The sequence below is a fragment of the Zonotrichia albicollis genome, chromosome 7 (genome assembly GCF_047830755.1).
Source record: "Zonotrichia albicollis isolate bZonAlb1 chromosome 7, bZonAlb1.hap1, whole genome shotgun sequence".
Taxonomy (NCBI): domain Eukaryota; kingdom Metazoa; phylum Chordata; class Aves; order Passeriformes; family Passerellidae; genus Zonotrichia; species Zonotrichia albicollis.
In genome coordinates, this window is record NC_133825.1 from 31,252,075 (window position 1) to 31,267,058 (window position 14,984).

The following is a 14,984-nucleotide window of genomic DNA, read 5'->3' on the forward strand; positions in this document are numbered from 1 at the left end:
GCTAAAACCAAAATAAAGGACCACATATTAAGAGAGAGTGCACAAAGCATGCCAGCATAGCTATGCTGTTGGTAGTTCCCTTGCACCACCAGCACAGGCAAAGATGTGCAGCCTGAAGGAAGAGCAGGGAGCAGATTCCATTCAGAACCCTCACTTCCAGTAAGAGAGGGTGGGACTTGGAGAAGTAGCAACATATCAGACCTGAAAATGTGCCTTCTACAAGATGCAATTTAGGATTGAAGACATTTATTGCTATGCATGTTCTGGTTTGGTTTTTTTTTTGCTTAAGCCCAGATAGTCTGAATCACCAAAAAGGGGACAATCAGATCTCTGGCCAACTAAAGCTTCTGTGCTTCTTCCACCTGTTTATGGACCATGAAGGGGTTCTGGTCTGAAAAAGGAAGAGGAAAGCCAGGCAAAGCAGTGAAGCAGCCTGCTGGTGAATCAGAATGCATATAATTGGCCCAGAAATACCTACCACCCTCCTATTGGGCCCATTTAAGATCTCAAAACTGCTTGAGGGGCCGCTGACTTCCAAAACATTTTAGCACCATCTGTCTTCTAGCTTGCATTGGAAAATGCTACTCTGAGGCAAGATGAGTTACCCAACTGAAAGCAAGGGAGAAACATCAGTCTACCCTGAGTCAAACTTCATTTTCAAATGATGCCTATCTATAATGTAAGTCTAAAACCCAACAAGTGACAATAGGAATTGCAGTTGTCTGAAAAATTGCAATCTGAGAACACAGATTCTTACACAGGAAATTGGAAGGGATGAAGCTTGCAACACCACCTTTTTTCCCAAATTGTAAAAGGTGCCATTAAAATCAAAACCTGTGTCAGAACAGGTCCAAGCCAGGATACTTTTTCCTCTCCAGACCAATGAAGAATCTTTTCATGTTCACAGAGTTTTCTTTTCCCTTTCCTGGTTGCTGTCCACACAGGGAAAGGGTTCCACAGCTGAACTTTGAAGACAGCTACCACCCATATGCTCATCACCTCTGCTGAGGACAAAGGAGCCCACAGTGAGCACTGAGGACTTTGATAGATTTTCCAATTTTTCTGATTTAGCAGAGAGTAACTTGGCTGTGCACATAATTATTTGCTCTCAGGTGAATCGAACCACATCAAGACTTTTTCTAATACATCTTACTGTGGACAAAAGGCCATTTCAGAGCTGGGCTACAACACAGTGATAAAAAAATACTTTTGAAAAATTATTAATTACTTAATCTCCCCTATCTTATATGTTAGAACACCCTGCTTTCATAGTCTCACTCAATATACAGGCTGTTCACATGCCATGGCTTAGAGACTGGATTTCAAACAGAGAATGAAGCACCCACAAAACCAAGTAGTGCAGTTAACATTAAACACTAGGCATTCTTTAGAGTTTCAGTTCTGGTCGGTTCTGTCATATTATGACCATCAGAGAAGCTCCTGGAAAAACAGGATAAGTCAAACAATGCAAACATGCGATTTTTAACTTCATTAACCAGTGGTCAAGAACTGTTTAGCATAGGAAAAAACTTTATTTCACTGGGTTTTCTAAGCACAGAAAAAGTGATGATTTTATTAAAACAATTTCTGCTGGGAAAATGCATTCAGAATGCAGAACAGATGTTTCCCAGAGCTGGTGGAGAGTTTATAGCAAAAACCTTTCATAAACCCCTGTACCCTGGAGATCTGAGCAAATGATTTGAGATATATCCTTCAGCATTTCCTGTCAGTGGAATAGCTGAAGCTCCCTCAATTTACTTAAAGAAAAAGAAATTAAAGAAAGGAAGAATTCTGAGCCCCAAATTCCCTGCAGGAATCTGTTTTTCCTATTCAGAGTAAGCTGACTAGCTGCAATAACTCAGGAGAGTCCCAAGGTCCAGAGGCTTGACAGGCAGATGTGTCATCTCCCCATCAGCTGTGAATGCTGGTGCAGGGAAGGAGGACAGTGGCCTCACAGGGAAGTTCACGAGAGGAGGAAGGTGAGTGAGCTAAGCAAACCCAGGGCTGCCACAGACATGAGCTGCAAAGCACTTCATGGACCAAAATCTTCTGCTGGCCAGCTGTACTTGCAGTGGGATGGCAGGCAGAGCAGAAGTGCAGGCAGCACCATTCCCAAACACCCTGTATTTTCCCCGGATACTGCCTGCTCTTCTCGAAGTGGCAACATTGCTTTTATACTGTGATGCATCCAGTTTTTAAAGAAGGCATTGCAAGAAAGGGGACAGTCTGACCCAACCTCTCCACTGAGAGTTAATGCTTAAGGGGATCAACAATCTCTGCATAAAAGGAAGGACTGAAGACTGAAAGAGGTGTTTTCTTGTGGGCTGCAACAATCACTTCTGTTTCCTCGGGTAAAAAGACAGATAAATGAGAGATAAATGATACCTACAACCTGTGTCATTTCACTGGTTCCTTCCAGTGACAAAGAGCCCTGCAAGCACAGTGCTTTTACTGAGGCAAGTGAAAATGAAATACTGAAGTGGGCACATGAGTATCCTGGCCATGTGAGTGTCTCTGTTGTTTAGCCAGGTCCCCACACACGGTGTAAGACTTCTCCCCTCCCAGCATATAAACTGAGTATTGCATAGTACCAACTGTCCCCATCCTCTTGCACTTGATTTCTTGTCAATCTGATGGATCAATATCTACTCCTAACAGGTGTCTGCTTCACTATTACACTCCTCTCAATTCACAAAACCCACCTTCCCTCCCTGTCTCTCTTTTGGAAGGAAAAGGAAGAAGGAAAGTGAACTTGCAGGCAATAAGGAAACTGTAAGAGCTGGCTTGGGTTCACGCATTGCTGTCCTAGTGGGCAGTACCAACCTCACAGTCCCCCTTTGGCTGACATTCCTTTCCTTCTGACCTGCAGAGTCTGATTTCTTCAGCCTCAGTGCAGTCCAGGCTGCTCCAGACAGGGCCATGCACTATTCCCTGTGCTGCCCTGCTCCACCTGGGGCTCCAGGGAGAGCCTGCTGCTCCCAGCAACCCAGCCAGGCCACTCCTTCCCTTCAACCTTCCTATTCCTCTTGTTTTCCCCCCACATTGTTTATGCTGGATAAAAATTCACTCAAAATGAAAGCATTTACATGGCAAGCTAAATTATGTTTGAATTGAGTTAAAACTCTTTCCATGAAGAATGTTTTGTGCCACTAAAGAGACCTTTCTTCCTGCCTAGACATTCGGACACTCAGATTCCTGGAGCTTCTTAAGAGAGTTTTTGGTACCTTCTTATGCCCTGGGAGCCTGAACCATGTTTAACAGGCAGCTGAGCAGCCTAAGCACATAGAGCTGAGACACTTCATCTGCTTGTTACCTACCAGCTCCACCACAGCCCATTTAAACAGCACCTGAAACCAACTGCCAAGCCAGGGAAACTGAGGCAGGAGCCAGCACTGCAGCCAGACAAGTAGGACTTAAAACACTCTGGGAGCACAAGCCAAATGTAGCCACTCTTAGGTAACCTCAGACCATCTCCTTCCACAAGGTCTCCCTGCCTCGCTGGTGGAAGTGGTGCCCAAATCCCTTGCTGTCATTGGAAGAGCTGTGGGGGAATTGAGGACTGAAGCCCTTTCCTCCCTGCCCCATGGGTGCTGGGGGAGCTGCCCTGTCCCTCCCAGGGCCAGCTGTGCTTTGCAGGGGGAGTGGGGTGTCAAACCCACCCACCACAAACTGACTCCGGGATTCAGCAACAACTGAAGAAAAGGAGTGGCTAATCCCCTCCCTAACGCAGCCTGATGCATCTCACACTCCCTTTTCCTCTCTAGGAAGTGGAACTGCAACATAATCTGAATATTTCCTTTTGCTTCTGATCTTTGCCCTGGAGAAACTTGTTACCCATTCCCTGGGGCTGTCCAAGTCACCATCTGGCCTCAGAAATACAACAGCAAACACAGCCCAGTGTTCCAGCCTAAAACTAATTTGCTTTCTTTCCCCACTTGACAGCTGAATAAATACTTTGTCCTCACCATTTGAAAAGGGGAGCTGCAGCAAAGGGGTTTTGTCCACTGCAGCTACAAGCATCAGCCTTGTCTCCAAATTAAGCCTGAACAAGTGGCTCAAAGTGAACACATTTATTCCACAAATGTAACCCCTTTCTGCTCAGAATCAACCACGAGCAGTTTACAACTTCTAATTTATTTGTTGCTTGCTATTATCCAACAAGCCATTTTGGCAATTGATTGTTCCCTGGACCTTCCAGACATTTTTCTGACCAATATAAGCAACTTTTATTTTGTGGACACAGATTCCTGTTTGAAAGTAGAGAGCCTGAGGGTCAAGACAGCCCAGCCAGTCTTTCAGAGTGATCATTCTGCAATGACTGCTCTCAGAGCTTATTAGACCCTACTCTTTCATGGACTGGCTCTGCCCCCAAACTCATTTGCCTAAAACACTCTCAGAAATGATGAGGCAGTTTATGCAACTGAGGCAAATACAATTTTTCATTTGAGCAAGTATTCAAGGAAATTAGGCATTTGCCCAGCTCTGAAGCACAAATTTAGCCAATGCCACAGTTATTGGCTAAGCACTGTCGAATTTTACAATTAGGGTAATGGATTTAACTTTCAATGTCATTTCCATATGGATAAACTGATCTCCTCAAGTACATTCGCCCATGCGCTCCCTTCATCACAGTTAATTAATATAAAACTATTTAATAACGTCCACTCAAATACAAAAGACCATTCAGACTCTTCTGGCATCAGTAAAAGCAACAGCCTCCAAATGTGATACACCAGCTGTAGACGAGAGCAAAAGAAAATTTAATTAAGAGCGATCAAGAGCACGACAGTTGCAAACAGAAATCAGATGTTATAAATGTTCTACACTGTGATTATCCCAGCTCCTGAAAGGGTTAATTGTGCCAACGAGTACCAACTTCCAGGTGCTTTAGATGTGCCCAAGAGACCTTTGAGATGAGGAAAGTAGTGGGGCTGGGAGCCAAAACCTGGCATAGTTAAGCATGGAGCAGCAGGGATTTGGCATCATCTGTGCAGGAGCACTGCAGCAGCCATGCCAGAGCTGCAGCCCTGCCCAGAGCTGGTGGTGGCTCCACACTCAACAGGAAGAAACTACAGAAACACTGTTTGGAAGCAGCTTCAGCCATAGCACCAATGGATAGCTTCTGCAGATGTTTTTGGGTGCTTAAAAAATGTTAATTGCTCATTAACAAAATCCAAGCTATTTAATTTCTGAAGTGAAGCATTTGACAAGAGTGATACCGAGTTACTTGCCTTCCTGGATGATTTCTGAAAGAAGCATATGAATTGTGACTCACAAGATAAGCACAACTGAAGTTTCCACTAAGAATGAGTAAGTGGCAGTGTTTGAAATAGCTGGGGATTTTTGTTACAATAGAGAAAGCTTTATTGCTTGGATGGATTCATTTGTGCAATATTGCAGCACTCATAAAACCACTAAAATAAAACTGTGTAAGGCTCAACATTGACTGCACAGCAGAAATCAAACCACTTATTTTGACAGGTGGAAGGCCACCATCCAGAAAACTTGATTTCAGGGAACAGTGCATTTACAAAACAAACTCTGTGGAGCATGTGACCAGCTGCCACTGGGAACTTAGGCAAGAGGAAAAAGAACATCTTAGTCCACAGGAAATGTGGAGCAAGTAACAGGGCCATGCCATTCAGGTTGTGCTCTGCCCATTCAGGTGTGCTCAGCACCTATTGCTTGGCACTGACTTTACCCTGCCCTGCACAACCTTTACCACAAACAAAGGGGAAAAAGGAGATAGATTTCATTTCTCTGTTTGTCACAAGTCTGGAACACCACAGCCAAGTGTGTAAAGGAATACTGCAAGCCCACTAGCCCCACCTGGTTTCAAAGCAACATGCAATACTTGAAAGACCCTAGCTGAAAGAAAATCAGAGCCTGTTGGTGGGACAGGTGGAGTAAAGACTCTAGCACCTCTTGTTGCTTGCTACCCAAGCAGCACCCACTGCACAGGAAGGCACTGGACAGCCCCTGAGAACAGGCAGATGTGGCCAACATCCTGACTTCCCCACTCCTGACAGCCAGGCTGTCCTGACTCAGGGCTTCTTCTCCATCCTCACCAGGGAGATCTGTCCCCTTTGCACATATACACCTCCACACTTTGGCATCTTCACTTGATGACCTTCTCTCCTACCACCACGCACCAGACTGGCAGATTCTCATCCTATGACTACAAAAAGTGCATCCCTAAGATGAGAAAAATCCCTCTCAATAATTTCCAGAAAAGACTTCAAGCTGGCACTCAGAAACCCACAAAGAAAAGCACTTGGTGTGAAAATATCAAACCTAAGATAGGCGTTTTCTAGCAGAAGAGTCTTAAACTACAGAGGGAATCAGAAGGTCTACCAGCTAAGGGTATGGGATTTATGCTTATTTATCTCTATGCTAGAGAAAATCAGGCAAGTCTGAGAAGGTTGCAATAGGAACGTAAGACTCTGGGCTGGGAGAAAAAAACACAATATCTGCTTTTCTTTAAAGAGAAGATCAGTGGCTTATTGCATGGAAGGGTAGATTTGGGACAGGGGATAACTCTGAAAAGCAGAGGGAACAAGAACACTCTCAGTCCTAGAGGACTTACTCAGCTTCTCCAAAGGGGAGCTCCTGCTTTGCCTTAGCAAACCACAGAACTGTGGGAAATGTATTTCATGGCTGTCTGCTCTGGTAAAACCCCTGAGTGAATCATCTCACAGAGGTAAACATTTGGACTAGTCATAGGAAAATCATCTGGCACAGCTAACCAAACCTCAGCATCAGGCCAGCTCTAGGCACCTACCTTTCCACTCCTGAGGCTCCTCTTCCTGTTAAAAATGTGCCTGGACTGCAAAGAGACATCCCCAGAGTGCATGTCACGTGTTGTGGAAAACTGAAAGGAGGTATGCAGACAGCTGGACAGAGTCCTCAAACAGGTCTGCTGGAACAAAGATGCTCCTCTACTCACACAGGAGGAAGCAACCTTCACTAAAGATTTCCCAGGGAAAGAGCAGACCCCTGCAGAGAGTTCACAGATGTGGGTTATGTTACAGCACGTACACAGTTACTCCTGGCCAATTATGACCAATACAGCTCAGGTTAAGTTAGCACAACCCAGAGACTTGCTCTAAACCTAAATGAATTAAAAGTTGGGCTCCAAGCAACCCAAAATGCTATGATTCTGTGGTTCTGTGAAATCTAGCAATGCTGAAGTCCGCTCCTCCTACTCTGAACTGAGTGACATTACAGTAGACCACCAAATATGAGTTACAGTGGGAAAACCAGCTGAGGTGGCAAGCATGCGTCAAATCAGCTGAATTTAACAGTCTTGCTTTCAAATCCATAAATCAGATCATCCCTGGAATCTCAGTCATGGTCTAAATCCCTGGATTTTGCAGTCTTCTAGAAGTATATTTTGCACTAAGTTAAATTTGACTAGAAACACATGAGTAGCATTCAAAAGGACTCTGGTGTAATGTGCAGCACTGCTACTGGCCACAGCCCCTCCACTGAGGAAGCTCTCACACAGTGAGACAGCAGAAGCCCTGCTGGTACTGCCAGACCTTAAGCATTCCACTGGAGAATTCCTGCTCTCCAGGCTGAAGTTAACTAGCACAACTCTCAGCAGGAGAGCTGCACTCCAGCAACCTGTCCAGCAAGTAAACCCAGCTTACACAGGAATCAATGCCTTTCCTCAAGAATGCAACCAGAGAGAGACGAGCACCTTAAAACAAGAACAAGCAAAGCATCCTGTTGCAGGTGGGCCCATGTGCAGATGTGGTGAGGCAGCAGAGCAGCTGAGTGTATTTTCACAGCACACTCAAGAACAGCAGAGCTGCTGCCAATGAAACAGGTCCCTGCCCTTAGGACAAGGTCTAATGTCAGACCTCCAGTCACTGACAGCAGCCTCTGTGTCCCCTGATTTCAGCAGAGAGCCTGGGCTCAAATATATCCCTCTCCCAGCTGCACTGTGATCTGCAGCATTACTCTAGCTAGGAAAGATGCTCTCTGAATTTCTTCTGCCAGTGATTTGTGGCAGTGTGAAAGGCACATCAGGGCCTTCAAGCCATGAGCCTCAAAACCTCTCAGGATGAGAGGTAAAGAAAACTTGTTTGGACTGTTCTTGAAAAGCATTCTTGGCCACAGTGGGATGTGGAGTCAGCTTCTTAGCAGCAAGCCCAGCACAGCATGGCATCAGTGAGGGCAGCCAGATGCCCTCAGCTTCTGATCTGCTGCTGCCAAACCCTGAAGAGACAAACTTGCCCTTCTTATTTACAGAGGTGCCTTTCAGGACTAGAAACTGTCTCTATGATACAAAAGTCAGGTAAAGGGGTAACGTATCAGAAAAGTCCTCATAATCCCCAAAATGCCCATAAAAACTTCAATCAAGCCAGTTATAAAACAGGCATATACTTCTAAGAGGCATGGCAAGAAATAAGGTCTTCTTCCTCTGTGCCTAATGCTTCAGCAGGTAATCACCTTGCACCACTGGACTCATTTGGGCCCAAAACAGAGGTGACACTGTGTAATTTCCCAGCCTGCCTCTAGATTCTCTTTTTTTCCCACTGCAGCAGATGAAGCCTCAAAGTTTTCAGTCAAATTTCTTCTAAACTAAATTATATCGCAAAAGCAAATATTTTCACTAGAGTTTAAAAAAAAACAAGAAACTTTTCAGAACTGCAAACTTTTTGAAAAATCTTTCATCAAAGTGATTAGGGGTCGGTGATGCATGGGCTTGCTGAGATAGCACTCACTGGCAGATCTCCAGGTAACAGATTCATTTCATTATGTTCTGAACCATTACTGTCTCTCTACCAAATCCTAAGGGGATCCATTTCAACACCACTGCATAAGAACACCTGATTTTCATAGTAAACATAACATCTAAACTTGATCCCACAGAAACAGAGATAGGGAGGCAGCTAAGACCTGCATTTTAACAATATGCCTCATTGTTTGTGCCTTCTTCTAGCAGGAAAACATTTTTAAGGAAGAAGAGAAATTCCTTGTTAGGCAGATTTTACATGGTATTACACGTGGTGATAGCAGGATGAGCAGGTGATGTGGCAGACATAGTTTGCTCTGCAAAATTTATTACATTATAAAGCAACAAACAAAAAAATCACAAGCAAGTCTCAGAGTTTAGGATTTAGGTTCAAAGGAGAACGGCCAATGAGGGGGAAAAAAAATTCTGGCTTAGAAAATTAGAAAAATCTTAACTCAAAGAAAGGTCAAATGTTCAACTTTAAACAGCTCTTTTGCCAGATCACTGATTAGAATAAAACTAGGTTTCAGGTGAAACAGAGCTGAGGTGAGAGACCTGTGGAAAGGAGCCCAGAAGTCATGTAATGATCACAATTAAAATTGGGTTGGAGGAAAGCACTTTGGGAAAAACCTTCAGGGATGTCATGGAAGGGTCATAACAAGAAATGAACTAGTTGGTAGCTCTTGTTAGAGCACATCTTCTGGCATCCACTCACTGCATGCAAACAGCCTCACACAGCTCAGAGCTGTACCCAAGTCACTGCAGATCAACATGCAGACTTTAACAGCTGCTTGGATTAACTGGGTTCCACTCAGCCACAGACCACCACCCTGCCTGCCTTTCCCCCAACAGGTCTGAAAAAAACTCCACTTGTACAATGTGATCTAATGCAGGATGCTTGCACACAAGATGCTATTGAAAACCCACTGCAGTTTTCAGATGCTTGACCTGTACTCTTCCTGGTAAATTTTTAGGAAGGAAGCTCCTTTGGAGCAAATGAGGCTGCTCACATGAATAAGGACTATCAGGTCATACACTGCACTCCAGAAGGCTTTAAGTACATAACACAAATGATGCAATTCTCTGTGTAATGTCAATTCCCAATGTGACCACTAACACAAAAGAATCTGAGTGTAATGGACACAGAAATCCAGACAAAGCCAAAGATGACCATCGTTCCTGGAGCACTGAAGTAAGGTGCCAAGGAGACAGCCACCCCTAAAATCCACATGAGCAGTTTTTGAGGGGATTGCCAAAGAGCTCTGAGCCAGCACTGCTTAGAGAGAAGGAACCATGGTCCTGCTCTGTGACTTACCAAGGAGACAATGCTATTTGGTCCATTGCTTTCAGATACTAGGAATAAAACACCAACTCCAATATTTGCTGAGAAAATGCTTGGAAAATCGGAACTTCAAGGCATTTCATTCTCAAACAGGATCACAAATACTTAGTTTCTGAAAAATTACCATGGCGTTTCTGCAAGCAGGAAATTAATGGAGAAAACATGCCTGAAGCACACTCAAGCTGTGAAATTAAGCTCAGGACAGAGATCCATGACAGAGACCCATGGCAAAATCCAAAGATTTCTCTGATTCCCTTCCCCTGTCTCTCAAGGACTCAGAGAAGTGCACAGCCATTTTTTAGACAATGACTGGGAGAGGGTGAAGAAGGGGAAAACTTGAAACATCTGACAGTCTGTGTCTTTACCAGCCAAAGCAAAGCTTTCCCCCAAGCAGTACAATGCTGCATCCAGAGGACCTCATGTCCAATCACTCCTGAGCACATGGGAACCTCAATCCTCTGGCAGAGCCTGACAGCTGTGGATGCTCCACACCACCTATCAGGGTGCACACCAACAAACAGCCCAGCAGTGTCAAACTGCACAATTTTCCATTCTTCTTACAGCTGAACAGCATTTTCCAGGAACAAGGGAACAACACTGGGCCAGAAGAATGCCTGGATGCCTAACAGCATGGTGAGAAGGGCAGCTCCCTGCAGGAAGAGCCTGGGTGTCTGTATATAGGTACCAAGGACTTCCTCCACTATACAACTAATCCGATTAACAGCTTTAGGCAACTCTGAAATGTTATCATTCAAGGGCTTCCATTCATAAAGGGTCTTAGGCTGTTTCTGTACAGAGGTTGCATTCTTCCCACTAGAAATAAAGCAGGGAGTAGGATTTTCTCCCAGGGAAGAATGGAGCCCAATCCCCCACCATGCTGAAGTAGGCCACCCTCTTACAATTCACAAGAGTGTCAAACAAGCCTCACAAGAGAAAAATCAACCCTTCCTGCCCATGCCAAGAGCCCCTCAGAGGGCAGGTGACCACAGAGATCCCTCTGTGTGTGCCCTGCAGAAAGCATCCCACCCCAGGGGCTGCCCATTGGTCAGCTGCACTCCCAGGGGTACAAATGAAACCTGCTGGAGATGAGGACAAGGCAAAGTGAGTGAGGTGACATCTCCGTTCACCCAAGGCAAAGCACTGTGTGATGCATCAGTGAAAAGTGCAAAGAAGAGACTGGTCCAACACACCACACGAGCCATGGCTGTAAGAGACCCGTGGCAGCATTCAATGATACAGATGTGAGTTATAAAACCCAGTTCATTTTCCAGATGGCACAGGTCTGGCACCAATACCAAGTGAAAGAAATGTGCTAGACATGACAACTAAAAAAGCTACCAGAGAAAACTGATACATTCAAACATATCTGACTTTGCTTTCCCAGTAATGTCCTCATCTAACTTCAGGAATCAACAAAGGGATGTGAAAGAGGTTAATGCTGCCTGTCCCACCTAGTCCTCATTTTCTGATATATCTTCTGCTCCCAATAACCTACCACCTAAGAATGTGTGACAGCCAAAAACATGATGGGCTAAGTGACACAGAATACAGGACAACGGCATTTCCAGGGAGCTAGCCATAATCTGAAGAACTGGACAGCCCTTCTCTACCCAGAATTTCAGGTACATTGACAAATAAATATGCCTGTGTTGGATGTGTCATGTTTCACACTCATCCCAACAGGAAGGTGGACCACTCATCCCCAGAACCAGACCTACATGGTACTGAGATGCTCTGAAGCCACTGCTGGGCAGTCACAAGGAAAGAGAACCAGCCACCAGTGCTTTCACATGACAGATGAGCTGAGTTGCACAGGGGTCAGGTGAACATACAGTTTCAGTGATTTTTGCCTTTACCCACCCTGTCACCCTACTTGCCTAGAGGCAGAACAGCAAAGAAAAACAGAAATTTGTTCTGACCTTCTTTGTCTCCAGTCCTTCTGGTACCTCTCAGAGCTCAGACTTCCAGCAATTTCTCTCTTGCAGAATAAAGTGAACTAGAGGGAAAAACACTGTGGGGAGCCCTCTGAATCAGATACAGTGTTTCAGAGACTGTTAGAGCTGGAGTCCAGTCAGAGTCCTGAGTCAAGAAACACCTTTGGTCTGGCATGCGACCAAGCACACATTAGAGTTGCACAGGGGACAAACTGAGCACACGCTTTACAGAAAATCAACACCACTGTTAACCTATTTTGATTAGAATATCACTTCTAGGGCAGTCTGGATGCACGATTGCAATGAGTTTCACTAGGCAGACAGCTGAGAAAATGTGTTATTCCATTAAGATCATATAGGGAAAGAAAAAGGAGCACAATACGAGTCAGAACTCCTGACAAACTAAGTGGCTCAACTTCAACCATATCTCCTTCCAAATTAGCAAAAAGCTATTTCCTGACAGAAAGAGACCAGTGCTATAAATCTGAAAATATCCCTCAGACAAGACAGGATTTGGCTATATCAATCTGTGACTTGACTTGTATGTAACAAAGCTCAGAGCTGGATCCCACCCTCAGTGCCACAGCTAAGCTCTGCACACACCACCCTGGCTGTGGGAACAGCACCAGCAGGGAAATGGAAGCGCTCCTTCCCTAAGGACAAAAGCAGGTGACAGAAGGCATCCCCATGCCAGGGCTGCCCTTACCTGAAGTGTGTCTTGCGTTGCCATCTGAGTGCTTTGTAAAGTCAGCAGTTCTGTCTATTTGAAACAACTTCAGATCATCTTCATCTAAAGCGATATCTCCCCAAAAGGCAGCTGGAGAGAAACAAAGTGCAATTAGTTCAGTTTTTATTTTGGAAGGAAGGCACAGTTCCCAGCTGGCATGTATCACACATAAAAGGCAATGACTTCATGGACCAGAAAAAGGCCAAAGGCTGCTGCAGTTCTACAAGTACCAACAGTGGATGGACATCAGTGGAGGCCAAGTGACAGCACTTACATTAAGTCCCAGCATAGATGCACCAAAATGAGATGATTACCTGGGATCCCTTGTGCCACTCACTCACTCAGGTGTGACTCCCAACAAGGTGGTGTTCACTCCCCATTAAAGCCTGCAGGAGGCAAGCACCAGCATTGTCCTATTTCCTGTGAAGGAGTCAGATAAGTCACAGCTCAGATCCTCACTGAGACACTACACTGCACCACCCCCAGGTGAACAGTGTGCGTAAGACTGGAGAACAGCAGTGAAGCACTCCAGCCCAGCAGTGGATACCTAAAGGCTACAGGCTTCAGGGTCTCACACACCCAGACACACTGCCCTGGTCCCAGTCCAACCTGAGAGCCAGCCTACCATTCCCATTTAGCAGGAGAAACACCAGTTATTTGTCCCCCTGTGGATTAGTTCCCTAGATTTAAGTTCGCAGAGTTTTCAGTTTTGTAAAAATCTTTGCATTTCAGTCAGAAGGCAGGAAAATAAGGTAAACAAATGGATCACTTGACATTCACAGCTCAGAGAAACAGACTAGAAATCATTTGAGTGGAAAAAATTACAGCCCTGGAGTATCCTGGCTGAGTTGATGCTGCACAGTACCAATAGGTACCATTTTGAGAATTTGAACAAAATAAACACAGGCAAGGAGGCTGTTGACCAAGCCTAGCAGATCTTTCAGAGACAAACATTACAGAGCAGTTTACTCCCAGTTCTAGCAAAGGGATCTCTTTATCTTACAAAGTAATACATCATCCTGAAAGACAGCCCACTACAAAAGCAGAATTTCCCCAGCATTTATTTCCAGCTCTCTGCAGTCCCAGCGTGCTCCAGGGTAACCATGATTTATCCCAGTCCCCAACCAGCTGAACAATTTTCCTTGCTGGAAGTCCCAGCTGAGAATGCTACACTGCAACTTCTCCTGTGCCATCAAAGGCCCCTTCCCAAAGGCTGCAAGCCTGAAAGGCTGCCTGCACCCAGAGGGAGCTGTCCCACAGGAAAGCCCAAGCACTTTATTTTAAAGGGTCACAAGTTCAGAGAATGCTGGCAAACGAAGCATCTGAAACCATCCCCTCTGGATTCTTTTACTGAGTTCTCCATTTTAATTTAATGTGGGAGGATTTCCAATAAAAAAAAAAAACCAAACCAGAAACAAACAAAAAATATAAATCTCCAAACAGCAGGCTAACAAGCTTGGAAAGCAGAGTTTCTCTTGGCAGAGCTCTGCAGTGTACACCCAGGTGCAAACTCTTAACACACAGTGCAAGAGCATGCCAGCTTTTCTTTGAGAAAATGCATTAATCCCTCTGGATAGTAGGAACAGAGCAGCTCTTATTGAACTTGATGGAGCCAAATATGAGAGACTTTGCTCCTCTACTGGACTGGGAACCTGCACCAACCACCTGAATGCTGAACCTCACCACCCCCAGCACATGTGACAGAGAGCAGTTCTTTCCTGGGCAAAGGGGAAGGATGACTGTGTTAAACAAACAAATTCAGCACCAAAATGAAAAAAGCAGCCTGGCAAGCTGTCTGCATTCTCAGCACATTTCTCCCACAGGAAAACAGTCCACACGCTGACATCTGAATGCGTGCTGAGCACAGGGTGCCATGACAGCAGGAGCTAAGGCAGGTGGCACTGGGAAGGAGAACACTTCCTCTGGGCACAGGACAGGCTCAGCAGTTCTTCCAGAGCCCAAAGCCATCAATGTCTTCACAGCCCTCATTTTCCACAGAAACATTCTGGGGAGTTCCCAGCAATGTGACAGCACAAAGTGTCCTCTTTCTGAAAAGTTCACCACTCTCCCCTGTGACTCACCTCCACCCTGCTTTTTTCCCCCCTAACACCACCCTTCTCCTATTCCCACTTGCATTTTCTCCTTTCCCTGGTCCTGAGTAGCACAATCTGATTTCAGGGGAGAAAAATAATTGTGCTGTCTCTCATGAAAATTCAATTCAGAAATGTTCACAACAGT

General features: G+C 45.1%; 1 protein-coding gene across 2 annotated transcripts in view; it reads right to left on the reverse strand.

Moving 5' to 3' along the window:
* TLL2 (tolloid like 2) overlaps positions 1–14,984 on the reverse strand; it is an 82,205-nt gene that overhangs the window by 40,248 nt on the left and 26,973 nt on the right. For both annotated transcript variants that reach the window (XM_014275749.3, XM_074544862.1), the window contains exon 2: positions 12,726–12,836. In XM_014275749.3, coding sequence (XP_014131224.3) covers positions 12,726–12,836 — 111 coding nt within the window. The remainder of the gene's footprint in view (positions 1–12,725; positions 12,837–14,984) is intronic.